At 40.9% G+C, this 16862-nt stretch overlaps 1 protein-coding gene across 1 annotated transcript in view; it reads right to left on the reverse strand.

Annotated features, from left to right (window-relative positions):
* Nucleotides 1-1586: 1586 nt before the first annotated feature.
* The window catches only part of cnmd (chondromodulin), a 47563-nt gene continuing 32287 nt past the window's right edge, over nucleotides 1587-16862 (reverse strand). The window contains exons 6-7 of the mRNA XM_078403146.1: nucleotides 14627-14874; nucleotides 1587-2324 (exon numbers count right to left, since the gene is read on the reverse strand). Of these exons, the coding sequence (XP_078259272.1) occupies nucleotides 2100-2324; nucleotides 14627-14874 (473 nt within the window). The 3' untranslated portion in view covers nucleotides 1587-2099. The remainder of the gene's footprint in view (nucleotides 2325-14626; nucleotides 14875-16862) is intronic.

Raw genomic sequence — 16862 nt, forward strand, 5'->3', positions numbered from 1 at the left:
TGTAGCCAGGGTGGGGAAGAAACTGGAGCTGTGGAAGCAGCGCTCCCTCTCCATTACGGGGAAAAATCTGTTCATCAGGCGTGAGGTGCTCTCGGGGCTGCTGTACTTGGCGCAAGTGTGGCCTGTCCCTCCCTCCTACACCACAGGGATCAACCGGGCCATCTTCTGCTTCATCTAGGGGTCGAGGATGGATGGGTGCGACGGGCCACAATGCACAAGTCGGCAGACAACGGGGGTAAAAGCGTGCCCAACGTCGCCCTCATCCTGATGGCCACCTTTGTGTGTGGCTGTATTAGGCGGAGTGTAGAGCCAAGGCACGTGGGCACCAAGTGTAACTACCTGCTGAGGTTCTATCTGTCTCCGGTGTTGCGAAGGATGGGCCTGGCGCAGATGCCACGTAATGTACCAGTCAGCTGGACACTGCCGCACCATCTGTCGTTCGTGGAAAGGTTCTTCTGGACCAACACCTTTGACCACAAGTCCATCGGGCAGTGGTCAGCACAGAATGTCCTGCAGGCACTGCAGGGGAATGACTCCATGGATCCTGTGGCGTGGTTCCCAGAGCAGACTGCCCAGCTTGTCTGGCGAAATGCCTCATCACTAGAACTCACCAACAAGCACCAAGACCTGGCTTGGCTGGCGGTGAGGGGAGCCCTCCCAGTCAGATCCTTCCTGCGCCGCCGGAACCTCATTACCAGCGCACGCTGCCCTCGGGACGGCTGCTATGGAGAGGAGACGGTTGCCCACCTCTTCACAGAGTGTGGATTTGCAAAGAGAGTCTGGCGATGTTTGCAGGGGTCCCTGTCACGATTTATTCCGAGCAGCTCCGTCACAGAGGACTCTGTGATTTACGGACTGTTCCCAGGGACGCATTCAGAGACTGACATCGAGTGCTGCTGGAAGGTCATCAACTCGGTGAAAGACGCTCTTTGGTCTGCCCAAGCTTTGTTGACCTCCCAGCGGAGCGAGCTGTCCGTTGGGGAATGTTGCCGACTGGCCCGCTGCAGACTGCAGGAGTACGTGCTGAGGGACGCACTGAAGCTTGGTGCAGCCAACGCCAAGGCCCTGTGGGGGAGGACCACAGTCTAGGGTCCTTCCGCTGCTGGACATGGGGGGCAGGGGGTGGTGGAGACACCCCTCAAAATAAGGGAAGGGATTCCATGCCAGTGGCAATGGTGTGGGGTAATTTTATGTAATTGGTGTATTGAATGTATGTATTGAATGTATATATAACCTTGGAGAATGTTGGATGGAGTTTTGGAAGGGACATGCTTTGTATATATTTATTTCTCGAATAAAGTTTTTTTTAATTAAAAAAAACAATCTATCTCCTGTCTACCTTCGACCAATTCAGCTCAGAATGAATGCAAAGGAGCATTTCATGTTTCCACTGCCTCCAATATTTCCTCCTACCTTTACAAAAGTTTTTTTAATAAACCAGATTATTGAGTGTTTAGCATGTGATGGGATTATCAAACCCTTGTGCCATCAATGTTACAGATTTAAAATGTAAAGTGCAAACTTTTTTGTTACTAACAACCAATAGGTCATATTCTTACATTTTAATTTATTTTATTCACCAGAAAACCTATGAAACTCTGTTGATTTTTTAAAAAATACCGGCGCCACACACGGATAGGATATTTTAACTGAAGAACAGCACACACATGCACAACATTCTTGAATAAATGGAAAATTTAAATTCAAGAAGCTTAATAAAAGACATTTTACAGTCCTTGCCATCCAGTACTATTGTATTAATCGAGACCTTTCATTCCAGAGTTACATACACACCACCAATTGGTTATATTATCTGTACAAATAAAGATCTAAGCACACATACATGTTACTGTATGCTTTATTGCACATTTACGAAGCTCTGCACAAATTTCTAAATAAACAAGCTCATCCTTTTTGTTATATTACATCTGCAGAAAAAAGATTGGCATAGACTGAGGTGCTTTAATATTCAAGGTTATAAAGGCACTTTGTACGACAATCTGATCATTCTTTCTAACAATGACTGTTTATATAGTTATGGCCAATAGTCAATTTTCTCGGGGCTGCATTATATTTGAAACGTGTGACTTGCTAGTAGCTTACAAATAACCAAGAATACGTCCTACCCACCAGGAACATGGCATAATCAGTCTGCAAGTGACACGACACCCTTGGTAATTATAAGGCCATGGCATATACCCACGCAGGGGTTCACATATACGCTGGCAATGGGAATAACTGCGTCTGCACTCTGCACAACAGATTCCTAGGTGATCCAGCATCGGGTCAAAGTTCATGGCGCCTCCCTCACCTTCTAAGATTCTCTAGAAAGACAAAAGAGAAATTTCAATGTTGCAAGAGTTTGAAGTCACTTCCATTTCTTTGAATATATATATATATATATATATATATATAGTATAAGAAAATAACTGCAGATGCTGGTACAAATCGAAGGTATTTATTCACAAAATGCAGGAGTAACTCAGCAGGTCAGGCAGCATCTCGGGAGAGAAGGAATGGGTGACGTTTCGGGTCGAGACCCTTCTTCAGACAATCATTCCTTTCCAAATAATTAAGTTCACGGTAAAAGCACCCACTATTTCAAAACAAGGAAAAATGACAATTGATTTTGGATCTGTATCAATGTCAAAAACTGATTTTGTTATGAATTACATCTTCCTTTATTAATAAATATAAACAATCAGTTACTGGTGTGATAGCTCATGTACCACAAATTAATAGACTACTAAGCAAAAGGAAAATACTATTTATAATTGTTTTATTATCCATTTTGACATAAACATTATCAATGTGGACTAGGGCATCCAGTGTCACAGAATTTCTTCTGTAGTCCGTGTACACTCAGCGGCACATTTTTACCTGTGCCTTACTTTGTCCCCCTATCCCCTCCCAGTGTAAGAAGATTCAGCTAACTGGCTTCGAGACCTCCACCAATGCTACGCTGAACTGGTCAATGGATTGAGTAGCCCAAAAGTTAAATCTATTCATTCTCATTTCTCACCACTAAGCCCACTCTTCCGATTTCCACATTTACCACCTCCACCTCCACCTGCTCTGCTTCCCACTGCTTCTTGCCTCCACCTGAATGTTGTTTTGGACCTTCCAGAGCACCAGGGTGAGATTGAAAAATTAACAAGTTATACACTGAAACGTAGAAACAAGGAACTGTATGCTGGTTTGCAAAAAAAGACATAAAGTGCTAGAGTAACTCAGCGGGTCAGGCAGCATCTCTGGAGAACATGGGATGGTGTTGACTCACTGAGTTACTCCAGGACTTTGCATCATTATTTGCTGAAACCATTGAATTCCTTCATTTCATGAGGTTTCTCTGTACCATTCATCACTCCATTTTGTCTAAATGTTGATTCCATAGCAGTGGGGAAAAAGTGAGTCATTAACAACCTATGTAAAATGAACTAAGGGGTCGAATACTCCCCGATCTAATATGGGAATTGGAACAATGTGGTGATTGGAATAATCTTTACTTCACTGCCTGAAGAGGAGTGGAGTGAGATACTCTCACAACATTTAAGAAGCATTTGGACAACTCACCAACTCAAAGAAAGCTATCCACACTAAACCCATTTAAAGCAGGTAAATGGGATTAATATATTTGGGTGCAACAGCCAGTATTGATTTGGTGGGCTGAAAGACCTGTTCCTGTGCAGTACAACTCTCATTGTTAATTTTAAATATTATATTATAGTGTGTCGGTTCCTGAAATACCAGGAAGTGTGTTTTGCAGGAGATTTCTTTCTTGACCTGCAACATTCGGGGTTCTTTGGTCAGGTGATTTCTACTTATATCATCACGATTTTCCATCAATGAATGGGAGACTGAGATTCATCCCCCATTATGCAGAGATCTCTGAGGGTGTTATACCAGTGCTCACCACGTAGGTGCCAAACTAAGCTCTTTGTCACTTAAATATTCTGTCATTTCTATACATTAGGAATCCCAAGAATAAATTCTGCTCTTCCATTATAAATGCACCTAAATGGATGAAAAGCCATTTTGATTGTCTGTCATAATTTACAATGTCCTGAGCTACTTTTATATAACTACTTATTAAACAGTGGGGCAAATGAGAGTTCTCCTGGGGGTTGGGTGGTGGGGAGTAATCTTTTGCATTTATGTTTGTGGCTTGTGTGCTGTAGATAATATATTCTTTGTTGCTTTCCCAGCACTGCAGGGCACCTGCAATTTCAATTCTACTAATTTCAGCACGCAACATTTTATAGTGTTAAGTGCACCACCTGCCTTCATTGGGATGAGAAGATTTTATAGAAAAGGTTATGAAAACCATAATCTCTAACGACACTTTATAACCCGTGTCTCCTGAGATTAAGATTGCAGTTCATTCCGAAGAACATTTGAATCAATCACTGCATCAGTGTGCTAACATGCATCTTATTAACTTTTCATAACAAGGACACAAAATGTCAAGTTTCACAAAGTTGAAGGGCATATACACTGATGTCATAAATATACTGACACACAAAATTAATTTCTTTAGAATCTGATTGCACTAAATGGGAATAAAATTATACCTTTTAAAATTATGAAGTGTTTTGATTGAGTAGAGAGGGAGAAATGGTTTCCATGAGCTGGTGGGTCAGTAATCAAACAATACAAATTTAAGATAATTGGCAAAAGAAACAGAGGGGAGATGAGGGGTTTCTTTATTCTTTACATTATTATGATCTGCAATGATTATTATCTTCTAAAGGGAATTTGATGTATGCATGAATAGAAAAACAACATTACTGGGCTTTGGTGAAAAAGCAAAAAAAGAAACAAATAGGGTTGTTCTTTTGAAGAACGAGTATGATTGAGTGAATGCCCTGTGTTATAATGTTGACATTTTGATCAATGTGTGTTCATAATTAAAATTCTAGCAAGAAATATATAAACTACCTGGGAGGTAATTCATGCTGCAGAGATTTGATATCACCTCCGATTAAACTATTTTTCAGAGCCACATTTTTTTTAAACAGAAAGCTATACGTTCAGAAATATTGAATATTTATTCTTCATTAAATGGCCAATATGACAGGCGACCTTCTGGCAACATTAAGAATGCCCTTGCTATTTGGATGGCAGTGAGCATAGCATTCATGGGCAAAGCTGCACTGTGTCAAAGAGGGCACCATTGGTTCAGAGTTTGGCGTGCACTGGTTTAAAGACATTAATGTACCACAGAGTGATAGAGTTGCACAGCATTAAAACCAGCCCTTTGGCCCACCAAATCTGTCTGGACTATCATGTCTCTGGTTACTACTCCCGTGAGCCTGTATTAATTCCACATCCCACTAATCCCTGCCTATTGAAATATCTGTCTTAAGATGCCTCTTAAATATTGTTGCAGTTCTTGCATCCTCCATCTCCTCTGGCAGCTCATTCCAGATACCAACTACTCTTGGTGTGAAAGATTTATACCTCACACCCGCTTTAAATCTACACCCTATCACCTTAAATCTATGCTCTCTTGCTTTGGATATGCCTACCATCGGAAATAGACTCTGACTATCTCTAAATAAAGACACAATGTCCTGGAGTAACTTAGCGGGTTAGGCAGCATCTTCGACGCACATGGATAGATGATTTTTCATCTCGGGATCCTTCTTCAGACTCCTGCTGTTCTCTTGCTCTTGGACCATGTTCTGACCCCGACTTGCTACCACAGACACATGTGTTTCCTCAGTCTGAAGAAGGGTCGCGACCCGAAATGTCACCATTCATGTATTTCACAGATGCTGCCTGACCAGCTGAATTACTCCAGCATTTTGTGTATTTTTCTGTGTACCAGCATCTGCAGTTCCTTGTTTCTGCATTTCCAGGCTACCTCTCTCTGGCTATGAATGCTGCTCATAATTTTATATATCTCTACAATTTCACCTTCCCACAACTCAAGCTCACCTATTCAGGCGGCATCCTTGTGAATCTGTTCTGCATCCTCCCTAGCTCATTTACATCTTTTCAGTAGTGTGGCAAAAATTTATACACACAATATGTGTATACAAATATGTGTACACAAATGTGGCTTGACTAGCATTTTGTACAATGGGAACACAATATCCCAACTCTTGTACTCAATGTCTTAGCTGATGATGCCACATACCTTATTTGCCACTGTGTATACCTGTATTGCCACTTACAGAGAACAATGTACTTGCATTCCTTGGTCTCTCTGTTCAACTCCATAATGCCCTGCATTCACTGCGTATGTCCTGCCCTAGCTTAATGTACTGAAATACATTGTGTTGCACTTGCCTGAATCAAATACCATCTGCCATTCCCTTGAAAATTCTATGTCATATTGAAAATTTGTTTTCCGTTTTAAAAATCTGGAAATATATTGGCCATACAGCTGTTGGATTGTTATAAAAATCTGGCTTTGTGGGTCCCATTCTCATACTTAAATGGCAGGCCCTTAGTTGCCTTTTGAATGGCCCAACAAGTTATTCATTTGTATCAAACCATTCCAATAATATAGACTGCAGAATTTAAGAGGAATATCCATGGCTAATTTATGAAAGTAATCAGGAATGGGCAATTAATGCTAGCCTTGACAACAATGTCTGGATCAAAGAAGTGAGTATCCAAAAGATTCTTGGCATCAGCTGCCTTTCATGATCACTGTATGTACAAATACTTCTGAGAAGAACAATCCAAGAAACAAAATCTCACATTGACAGAAATGATCAAGATTCCTTCATGGTTGACTTCAATCAAATTAAATCAAGAGAAGCAAAATGATTTAAATGTAGTAAATAGTGCACCAATTTTGTTTCATAATATGATCTTTATATTTAAATGTCACCAGTTAAGCGTACACAGAATTGTATATTAGCTTTCCTCCCAGAAAATAAATACCAATCAATTGCATTACATTATTGCTTAAAAAGCATTCAAGCCTCACTACCAACTCAGACAAGATTAACAAATACTAAACTGGATATTGAAAGTTATGAATGAATAAACAGACCAAAACACTAAAAGCATCTTGAGGCAACTGGATAACAGATAAAATATCGCTGGAAATTTTAATGGAGATGAGGAATGCATACTAAATCTATGTAAATATTCAGCATTATCATTACAGTAATTTTAATTTGTCATTTTTATACCAAATGTACATTATCCGAAGCAAGAATAGTTTCACTGTCATCCTTATCAGCTCTTGATATGCACTGTCTAATGCTGGAACTGTCACTTCAATTATTTATGAGGGAATCAATTATAGTGCTTGGCACATTTATGATCTGAATGATAGACAGCATTGGAATAAAACAGTGTGAACTTCTTTAACTCCATATTTAAGTCCCCTTTTCTCTCAAACGCTAATTTCAGGTCTACCTTTTCTTTATTTGCGGGATAGAATGAGGTCAGATGCCATCTATATCCAGGAAAAGTAGAAATGCCAATGATTGATTGATTAACTGTGAATGTTTTCTGTTGTGAGCTGTGAGTAACGAAATCATTAATTTTTTATAAATAGGTTTACAATTTCATTGCATTTAGCACAACAGAAACCTCCCCAAAGAGGTGCATCTAAAATATGCTGCAAATCCCACTCCTCTGTCAATTTTCTTTTCATCGCCATGACAACCTGGCAGACACCAATCAAAGACATCGTCTATAGGGATTTTAAGTTAGAATTATAGTCACAGCACACTGTGAAAGATGTTAAAAAAAAACAAGTATCTAATATGGCCCCAAGTTTGTGTGTACGTGCCTATGTAAGATGTTTACTACAATATTGCACCAATTACTTTTCATATTCATTGTCCCTCATTACCATCAGGAGACATCTAACTTGTCAAGCTAATCCTCATGCATAAGGGGGGGAAGTACAATTACTAACCTTTCACTGGACAGCACCTTTTCTCTGCATCAACAAATAAAGGCAATTCAGAATTCCACTGAAACACTACTCTAATGATTCAGTCATATAACTCAGATATTAATAAAATTATATATATTACCATTAATACATTTCAAAACAAAGACAATTCTTGTGCGTAATTCCAAAATGTGTTTTAAACTTCTTACGTAGAATGATCATTGATGAATATTAAAATGTTTTTTGTAACTTGGGCTTGCAGGATAACATAAATGTGAGCTTTCTGCATCCCACTCCACTTGACTTACACCTATACACTTTCCTGAGTGGATTATGAGTAGGATGATTTCATGAACTAATGTCCATTCCAGATAAGTAACCTTCAGCATTCTCATTTTTGCCCTTGTAGAAGATTAAAAGAGATATTTAACCCGTGGACTTGATCAGTAATTGCAAGAACCCATTCCAGAGGTGAATGGATTGTGTGTGAACCTAACACTAATGTGCCACCCAGGCACTTGTTTGCATTTAAAACATTTCTAACGCAGTAACATGAGCACCATAACATTAACAATTTTGATAAAAGAGTATAATTATTTGAAATCTTACTCTCAAGATGCCACTAACATTCTCAGTGCTGCCATCTAAAACACTGGGGCCTGGTCCAATTACAAAATCTACTTTTTAATAATGTAGTTTCAGAGGCTGATAGACCCAATGGCATTTTGATGTTTATGGTTGCTGAAATTGCTTTTGAAAATGTTATGATGTATGATTTGAATTGTCACTTTACTGATATTATGCAAATTTATATTCTGGACAGATATTCAAATGTTTCTGGAAATATAATTGTAAGCATTATAGAGGCGGCACGGTAGCGCAGCGGTACAGTTGCTGCTTTACAGCGAATGCAGCACCGGAGACTCAGGTTCGATCCTGACTACGGGTGCTGCACTGTAAGGAGTTTGTACGTTCTCCCCGTGACCTGCGTGGGTTTTCTCCGAGATCTTCGGTTTCCTCCCACACTCCAAAGACGTACAGGTATGTAGGTTAATTGGCTGGGTAAATGTAAAAATTGTCCCTAGTGGGTGTAGGATAGTGTTAATGTACGGGGATCACTGGGCGGCACGGACTTGGAGGGCCGAAAAGGCCTGTTTCCGGCTGTATATATATGATATGATATGATATGATATGATAATACGTCTCCAAAGACGTACAGGTTTGTAGGTTAATTGCCTGGGTAAATGTAAAAATTGTCCCTAGTGTGTGTAGGATAGTGTTAATGTGCGGGGATCGCTGGGCGGCGCGGACCCGGTGGGCCGAAGGGCCTGTTTCCGCACTGTATCTCTAAAAAAAAATCGAAATATCGTTTGAAAATTATCTTGGCAGAGCATTTTGAAGAAGTGATCTGTATAATTTGATAGTATTACAATGTTAAAGTAAATCTTTTCCTTTTCAGCAGAATATTTCTGGGTTTCATTGATTAAACCTGTTGACTCCACATGTTGGTTCACTGCACTGTAACATGGTTCCTAACAGGAAAATTCACCAGTCAGATTTAGTTATTGAGGTGTGGACAGGGGAAACCCCTTGCAGAGAGATGTTCAGCCAAATATCAGCAAGTACATGTGCAGGAAAGAACTGCAGGTGGTGGTTTAAATCGACATGAGACAAAATGCTGGAGTAGCTCAACGGGACAGGCAGCATCTCTGGAGAGAAGGAATGGGTGATGCTTCGGGTCAAGACTGAAGAAACATTATTGTTTTTTTTGTATGTCCCTCACCAGCATCTTTTGGAAAAGTTGTTCTCTGTGGATCTGAGAGATGGGCAGCGAAAGAGCTTTATTATTTTCAAATTATGCATTCAAAACTGCATTTTCCAACTTTGCAAATGTCTCCTGTGGAAAGTAGTCTTCTCCGTTCTTGGCAGTCGATCAGGATTGAGGATGAATTGCATCTAATCTGGTTTTACAGATTCTAAGGTGGCTCTTCCACAGTTGAGGCAGTTGGCGGTCAACACAAGAGGGTGGGTGGTTAGTTTGTTCAGTGGTGTGTTCTGTCACAGGCTTTCTGGATGGTCCCAATACATGGCTCTAAGGTTCTCCATGCTATCCTGAAAGCAGCTTCCCCATTAAGTGCCAAGAGCCATAGGAGTCATTGGGGATATTGCATTTCTTCAAGGAAACTCAGTGCTTATTTGGGTCTATTTCTCTGTCACCTGATAATCTCCACCCATTGCAAGGGTCAGAACAGAGTATCTGCTTCGAGATACTGGCATTAGGCGTGCAAATGATGTTGCCAGCCCAACGTAGCCAGCTGGCCATCAGTCCCAGTGCTGTTGGCCTGAGAATGGACACTGACCTTGTTTATCCTTCCAGTGAAATTGAGGGATTTTACAGGCAAAGCATTGGTGGTATTTTCCCAATGATGCATGCTGCCAGCTGCAGGTACACAAGGTCTCAGAAGCATACAGACAGGCAGGACTCACTGCTCTAGGGTTGACAATGAGTTTGTGACAGATCTGAGATCTTGATCTTCAAATATCCTCTTCCTCAATTGACCAAAAGGCAGTTCTTGAACAATAAAAGCCAAACAAGTAATGGCAGATAATAAACAGTGGCGCGACAGGTTTCTTATTGAGATTTCAAAGTAATTGTTCTATAATATCTCTGTTGTTGATTTGAGTTAATAAAAACTCTTGAGAAAGAATGCATAACTCATGCTGAACCAAGATTGACTGAAATTGAGCAAAAATTCCAACTGTGGATCCTGTGGGGAACCTAATGTCAATGCTGAACATTTTAAACAGGCCGTAATCTGAAAGGAGATCTGAGGGCATTTATTTATACAAGCACAGATTTGTCTTCTGGACCCTTACAATGTGGGAATGTCATTGTAGATTATATCAACACATTAAAAAATGGAATCTAACATATGTTTACTCCTGTCTCCGAAAGTTGTTTGACAGTGTAAGTATCAGAAAAACCCTTTAGAATGCTGAGAATCTCAAATCACAGTGGTGCGGCTGGTAGAGTTGCTGTCTCACAGCGCCAGAGACCCAGGTTCGATCCTGAGCTTGGCTGCTGTCTGTATGGAGTTTGCACATTCTCTCTCTGACCGTGTGGGTTTTCTCAGGGTACTCCGGTCTCCTCCCACATCGCAAAGACGTGTGGGTTTGCAGGTTAATTAAAAAACAAAAATTGACCCTAATGTGTAGGGAGGGAGTGGATGAGAAAGTGGGATAACATGGACGTAGTCAGGGCCGTCTTAACGCATGGGCCTTATGGGCACTTGCCCGGGGCCCCACGAGCATAGGGGCCCCATGCTGATCTGTGTATGTTAAGTGACTTGCAATAAATAAATACTACTTTAAAAATGTAGGTTCAATAAGTGCTTTTTTCGCAACATTTTCGGTCACTAAGTGCTTCTCACAGCGATCTGTAAGTGCTTTTCGCAACAATGTAGCACCCTAAGTCCATCGCTAAGTGCTTTTTGGTAAGTGCTTTTCGCCGGCACGACAGGGGGGGGGCTGGTAGGGAAAGGGGGGTGGGGGAGAGTAACGGTAGGGGCCCCAGTACACTGCTTTGCCCGGGGGCCCATAATGCTGTAAAAACGGCCCTGGACGTAGTGTGAACAGTTGATCAATGGATCAGCATGAACTCAATGCGCCAAAGTGCTCGCTTCTTGGCTGTATTTCTAAACAAAAAAAAATCTAAAAACCTTTTTCCTCAACTAAATTATCATTGTCACACTAATGGTTGAACATCAAACATTAATATTGGACTTCTTGTGGTTCCAGAGCATTTTCACAATGAAAATACAAGAATCAAAAGAGAAAGTCACACCATTCAATTGTCAGTTACATATTGTCATGGGTATGATTTTTGGATTGGAAAAAAACAAGGGCTGGAAATAGACTTTAGCAACTAAATCCTATCCAAAATGATTCAGAGTTAACGCATTAGGAATATTTAAAATTAATAAACGGCTTACAAGGGAACTGCCGGCAGGGTTTATCCTCTGTACAGGGACAAAAAGGTGCATGTCAAAGAACACTGTTAAGAGTTAAAACTGTGTAAGGTGCAGAACACAGAGATCCAATTAGTACACTGCAGTTTGTAGCATTTTACGATGCCACCAATTTTGAATATCTTTAAAAAATATAAATATTTAGAGATACAGTGCGGAAACAGGCTCTTCGGCCCACCGAGTCCGCGCCACCCAGCGATCCCCGCACATTAACACTATCCTACACACCCTAGGGACAATTTTTACATTTACCCGGTCAATTAACCTACATACCTGTACGTCTTTGGAGTGTGGGAGGAAACTGAAGATCTCGGAGAAAACCCACGCAGGTCACGGGGAGAATGTACAAACTCCGTACAGACAGCGCCCGTAGTCAGGATCGAACCTGAGTCTCCGGCGCTGCATTCGCTGTAAGGCAGCAACTCTACCGCTGCGCCATCTTCTTACGTTGTATTATTTATTGCCTTTATACTTGTTTTAATTGTGGCATTTACTTTGTTTTAATAAACATTTCAAGTGGGCTGTGGTGCTGTGCGGCCACTGACTATATTTTCCCCACCCTGGACAGGTTCAGGCTGAACTCTAAGGATCAGCGTAGGAGAAAAATACCTACGTCCTACATCCTTCAATCCCTACATCCTTCAATTCTGCGTCAATGGTTTTGTCTCCTAATATTCTCTTAAGTTCTGCAATGATTTTAGTCAACTCTAACTTTCCAGGAAACAAGGTAGTGCAAGGGAATATTTAAAGATTTCCCATCGTTAGCGGTTTATTTATTTATAATCAATTATAAACTAAATCATCAGTTTTCTAATGATATGCTTTAGTTTGTCAGGGAAGGTTTTCCTTCATTTCCTCCTTTAGGATCTTGCTCATTATGTCTTACAGTAGAGAGGTCATATTCCTTTTTTTCGTTTGAGTATGTATTTCCAGAATAAAAGTATCCACTTCCTTATTTGTAAATGTTTGATGATACCTTGCGATGACAGCTAAAGAATTAAATTACAGCTCATTCATCATTATTATTGTGCAGCCACTCTTTCACAGAAGGTCACAAAGCTGATTCCTGCTGCAAAGAAGCTGTTCTCGAACCTGGAGGTTATGGTTTTCAGTCTCCTGTACCTCTCTCTGCTGGTAAATCGAGAGGGCATAGTTTTCAGATGAGAGATAAAAGATTTAAAGAGGATCTGAGGGGCATGTTTCTCACACAGAGGCTGGTGGGTACATGGAACAAGCTGCCTGAGGAGGTGTTAGAGGCAGGTAGAATTACAACATTTTAAAAACATTTGGCCAGGCACATAGATAAGAAACGATTACAAGGGATATAGGCCAAATGCAGGCAAATGTCATTAGCCCAGATAAGAATCCTGGTCAGCATGGATGAGTTGGGCTGAAGAGCCTGTTTCCATGCTGCATAACCCTATGAATGGAAAACTCTGACATAAAAATCACCTCCATGATATTCAATACCTTTACCACTGTCAAATCGCCCACCTTGAATATTTTGCAATGGACCAAATTATCCAACTGAACAAGCACAACAATACAACAACTATCAAAGCAAGTCAGAGGTTAGAGAACCTGCAAAATGATGCATCTCCTTATTTCCAAAAGCTTCAGGGCATAAACCAGAATGCAATCCAATACCTTCCATTTGTCAGGTTGAGTGCAATTCCAACTGCTCAAGATCCGTTTGTATCACCCATGGCAAAGGCTACTTGATGGGTAACTCAACCAGCACTTTTCAAGTGTTACACCCTCCAAAGTGATTCATCATAGCTACAGAGTGGACCTTCTACAAGATGCACAATGGCAGGTCATCAAGACTTCTTTGACAGGAGCTCTGATCCCCACAAGTTATACAACCCAGAAGGAGAGGGGAAAGCAGGTGTGCAGGAATACCATTCACTGAAATTTCCTCTTCAAGTCATAGAGTCATAGACTGATACAGTGTGGAAACAGGCCCTTCGGTCTACACTGGCCCGCATGTCCCAGCTACACTAGTCCCACCTGCCCGCATTTGGTCCATTTTGACATTGAAAAACATATCACCATTCCTTAATGTTACACCATCAAACACCTGGAATCCATCAAAGAACAAATGGGTACCTGGGAAACATGGACAAAATATCAAAGGCATTTAAATACAGATCTAGCCACTGATGCACACAATCAATGCGCAAATCATGAATGAATTGATGTATTTGGAGTTTCTTGGCACAGGTGCCCAAGCTCAGCTCAACTCTAATAGTTATCACTGGAGTTTAGAATGATGAGAGGGGATCTTATAGAAACATATAAAATTATAAAAGGACTGGACAAGCTAGATGCAGGAAAAATGTTCCCAATGTTGGGGGAGTCCAGAACCAGGGGCCATAGTCTTAGAATAAAGGGGAGGCCATTTAAAACTGAGGTGAGAAGAAACTTTTTCATCCAGAGAGTTGTGAGTTTGTGGAATTCTCTGCCACAGGTGGAAGCCAAATCACTGGATGGATTTAAGAGAGAGTTAGATAGAGGTCTAGGGGCTAGTGGAATCAAGGGATATGGGGAGAAGGCAGGCATGGGTTATTGATTGTGGACGATCAGCCATAATCACAATGAATGGCGGTGCTGGCTTGAAGGGCCGAATGGCCTCCTCCTGCATCTATTTTCTATGTTTCTATGTTTCCATGTTTTATCGATGACCTGTGAGAAATAATCCTGAATACTTGTGTGACAATTCAATACGTACATGGTAGGGGTTTTCTGCATTGAAAGTTGATGGATGCCCTTCGCCTTCTGGAATGGTGTCATTTGCTGCTTGTTCTAGGCTTGCATCTTGAGCTTGCACCTCAGTGGTTTCAATGTCAACCTCGGCTGGAGCTCCCAGAATCTGGCCAAATTCATCCACTGGGCCTGGGTTAAAGTCAAACTCGTAGTAGTAAGGATCAGGTATTTGAGGTCTCTCGTGATCCACCGATCTTTTCTTCCTCTGACCCTCTGTGAAGACAAGAGTAATTGCATTGGAAATTATCTAGCTTCAATCATTTAAATTTTTTTAAATGCTAACATTAATGTTATCAATTTTCAGTACTTTGGAACAACTTTCTTTTTCTGCTGGTTCAAAGAGCTATGGATAAAGATTGAAGAACCCATTAAGCTCTTATTTAAGTTTACACACACAAGTCACTTTATTAAATAGAAAAATACCAAAGAATAAATAAAACTTGATTTTTTTTTCAGTTTAACCGATAAAAATCGTAAAAAATATTACTGAAGGCCCATCTGGAAAATTGATTTTTATTCTTATTCATCAATAAAATCCTATGCTGACAATAAATGTCAACCAGAAGTTACAATTTAATTTAATTTGGTTTAAGACTGTCACACATTGCTTTCAACATTCTGATTCAGCCTTCTGATGAATTCCATTTGCCCAAGGGATGCATAGGAATGAAGGTGGTGAAAATGTCCAAAGGAATAAAAACATGGGTGGAAATGGGCAAGGAACACAGAGGTATTGGTGATTGTGTGAAGACTGTGTCAAGGAAAGAATTAATTAAGGCCAAGCTTGAGGTAGGCTGTGATTTTGATTGCAACACACTTTAAAATAGACCCTTCGTCAAAGTTTGTTTGTAATTATTGCAAATACCCGGGAAAAAAAATCAATACAACACTCTGGAACTAATGAAAAATAGAATAGAATAGAATACTTTATTGTCACATGTGACAAGTCGCAGTGAAATTCTTTGCTTGCAGACCTTGGCACGGTATGCAAATAATGGCCCATAAAGGGCGCTTACAAAGTTACAAATGACAGTTTCAAATATATTCTCAGGAAGACCTGAGAATAGTGGTAGAGCTGCCACTTCACAGCACCAGAGACCCTGGTTCGATCGTGACCTCGGGTGCTATCTGTGTGGAGTTTGCACTTTCTCCCTGTGACCCCGTGGGTTTCCTCTGGGTGCTCTGGTTTCATCCCACACCTCAAAGACGTGTGGGTTTGTAGGTTCATTGGCCTCTGTAAATGGCCCCCTAGCATGTCGAGAGCGGATGTGAAAGTGGAATCAAATAGACTAGTCTGAGTGAGTGATCGATGGTCAGCGTGGACTCGGTGGGCCGAAGGGCCTGTTTCCATGCTGCATCTCCAAACTAAAATAAGCTTGGTAAGGGCTCCCTCATTGGTGCAAGGATCCATTTGACATAGGCACAGACTAAAGATACATGGAATTTAATAACTCTGCATCTCATCCTTAGGTAACAACCAACTGTATAAGGAATTACTTCATAATAATTGTCATGAATAATCCTGAGCTATGCTGTCTGCTTACATTCACGCATAGATTAATGAAGTTGCAGGTTAAACTGCCCATAACTAGATCAGAAATTTGAAGGACGCTGGCCATTACTTTAATTTTATTTATCATTGACATTCTAACACATTCATTTTGATTGCAGGAAGGTAAGGCTTGCTGACAAATGCGCTCAATCTAATCTTTGGTTGAGTGAGCCAATAGACAATAGACAATAGGTGCAGGAGGAGGCCATTCGGCCCTTCGAGCCAGCACCGCCATTCAATGTGATCATGGCTGATCATTCTCAATCAGTACCCCGTTCCTGCCTTCTCCCCATACCCCCTGACTCCGCTATCCTTAAGAGCTCTATCCAGCTCTCTCTTGAATGCATTCAGAGAATTGGCCTCCATTGCCTTCTGAGGCAGAGAATTCCACAGATTCACAACTCTCTGAGTGAAAAAGTTTTTCCTCGTCTCAGTTCTAAATGGCCTACCCCTTATTCTTAAACTGTGGCCCCTTGTTCTGGACTCCCCCAACATTGGGAACACGTTTCCTGCCTCTAACGTGTCCAACCCCTTAATAATCTTATACGTTTCGATAAGATCTCCTCTCATCCTTCTAAATCTGTAATCTTTACTGTGACATGGGAATCTGTTTTTAGGTTGAAAGCATAAAGCCCCAAATTACATTGAT

This window comes from Rhinoraja longicauda, chromosome 7 (assembly GCF_053455715.1).
Source record: "Rhinoraja longicauda isolate Sanriku21f chromosome 7, sRhiLon1.1, whole genome shotgun sequence".
NCBI lineage: Eukaryota > Metazoa > Chordata > Chondrichthyes > Rajiformes > Arhynchobatidae > Rhinoraja > Rhinoraja longicauda.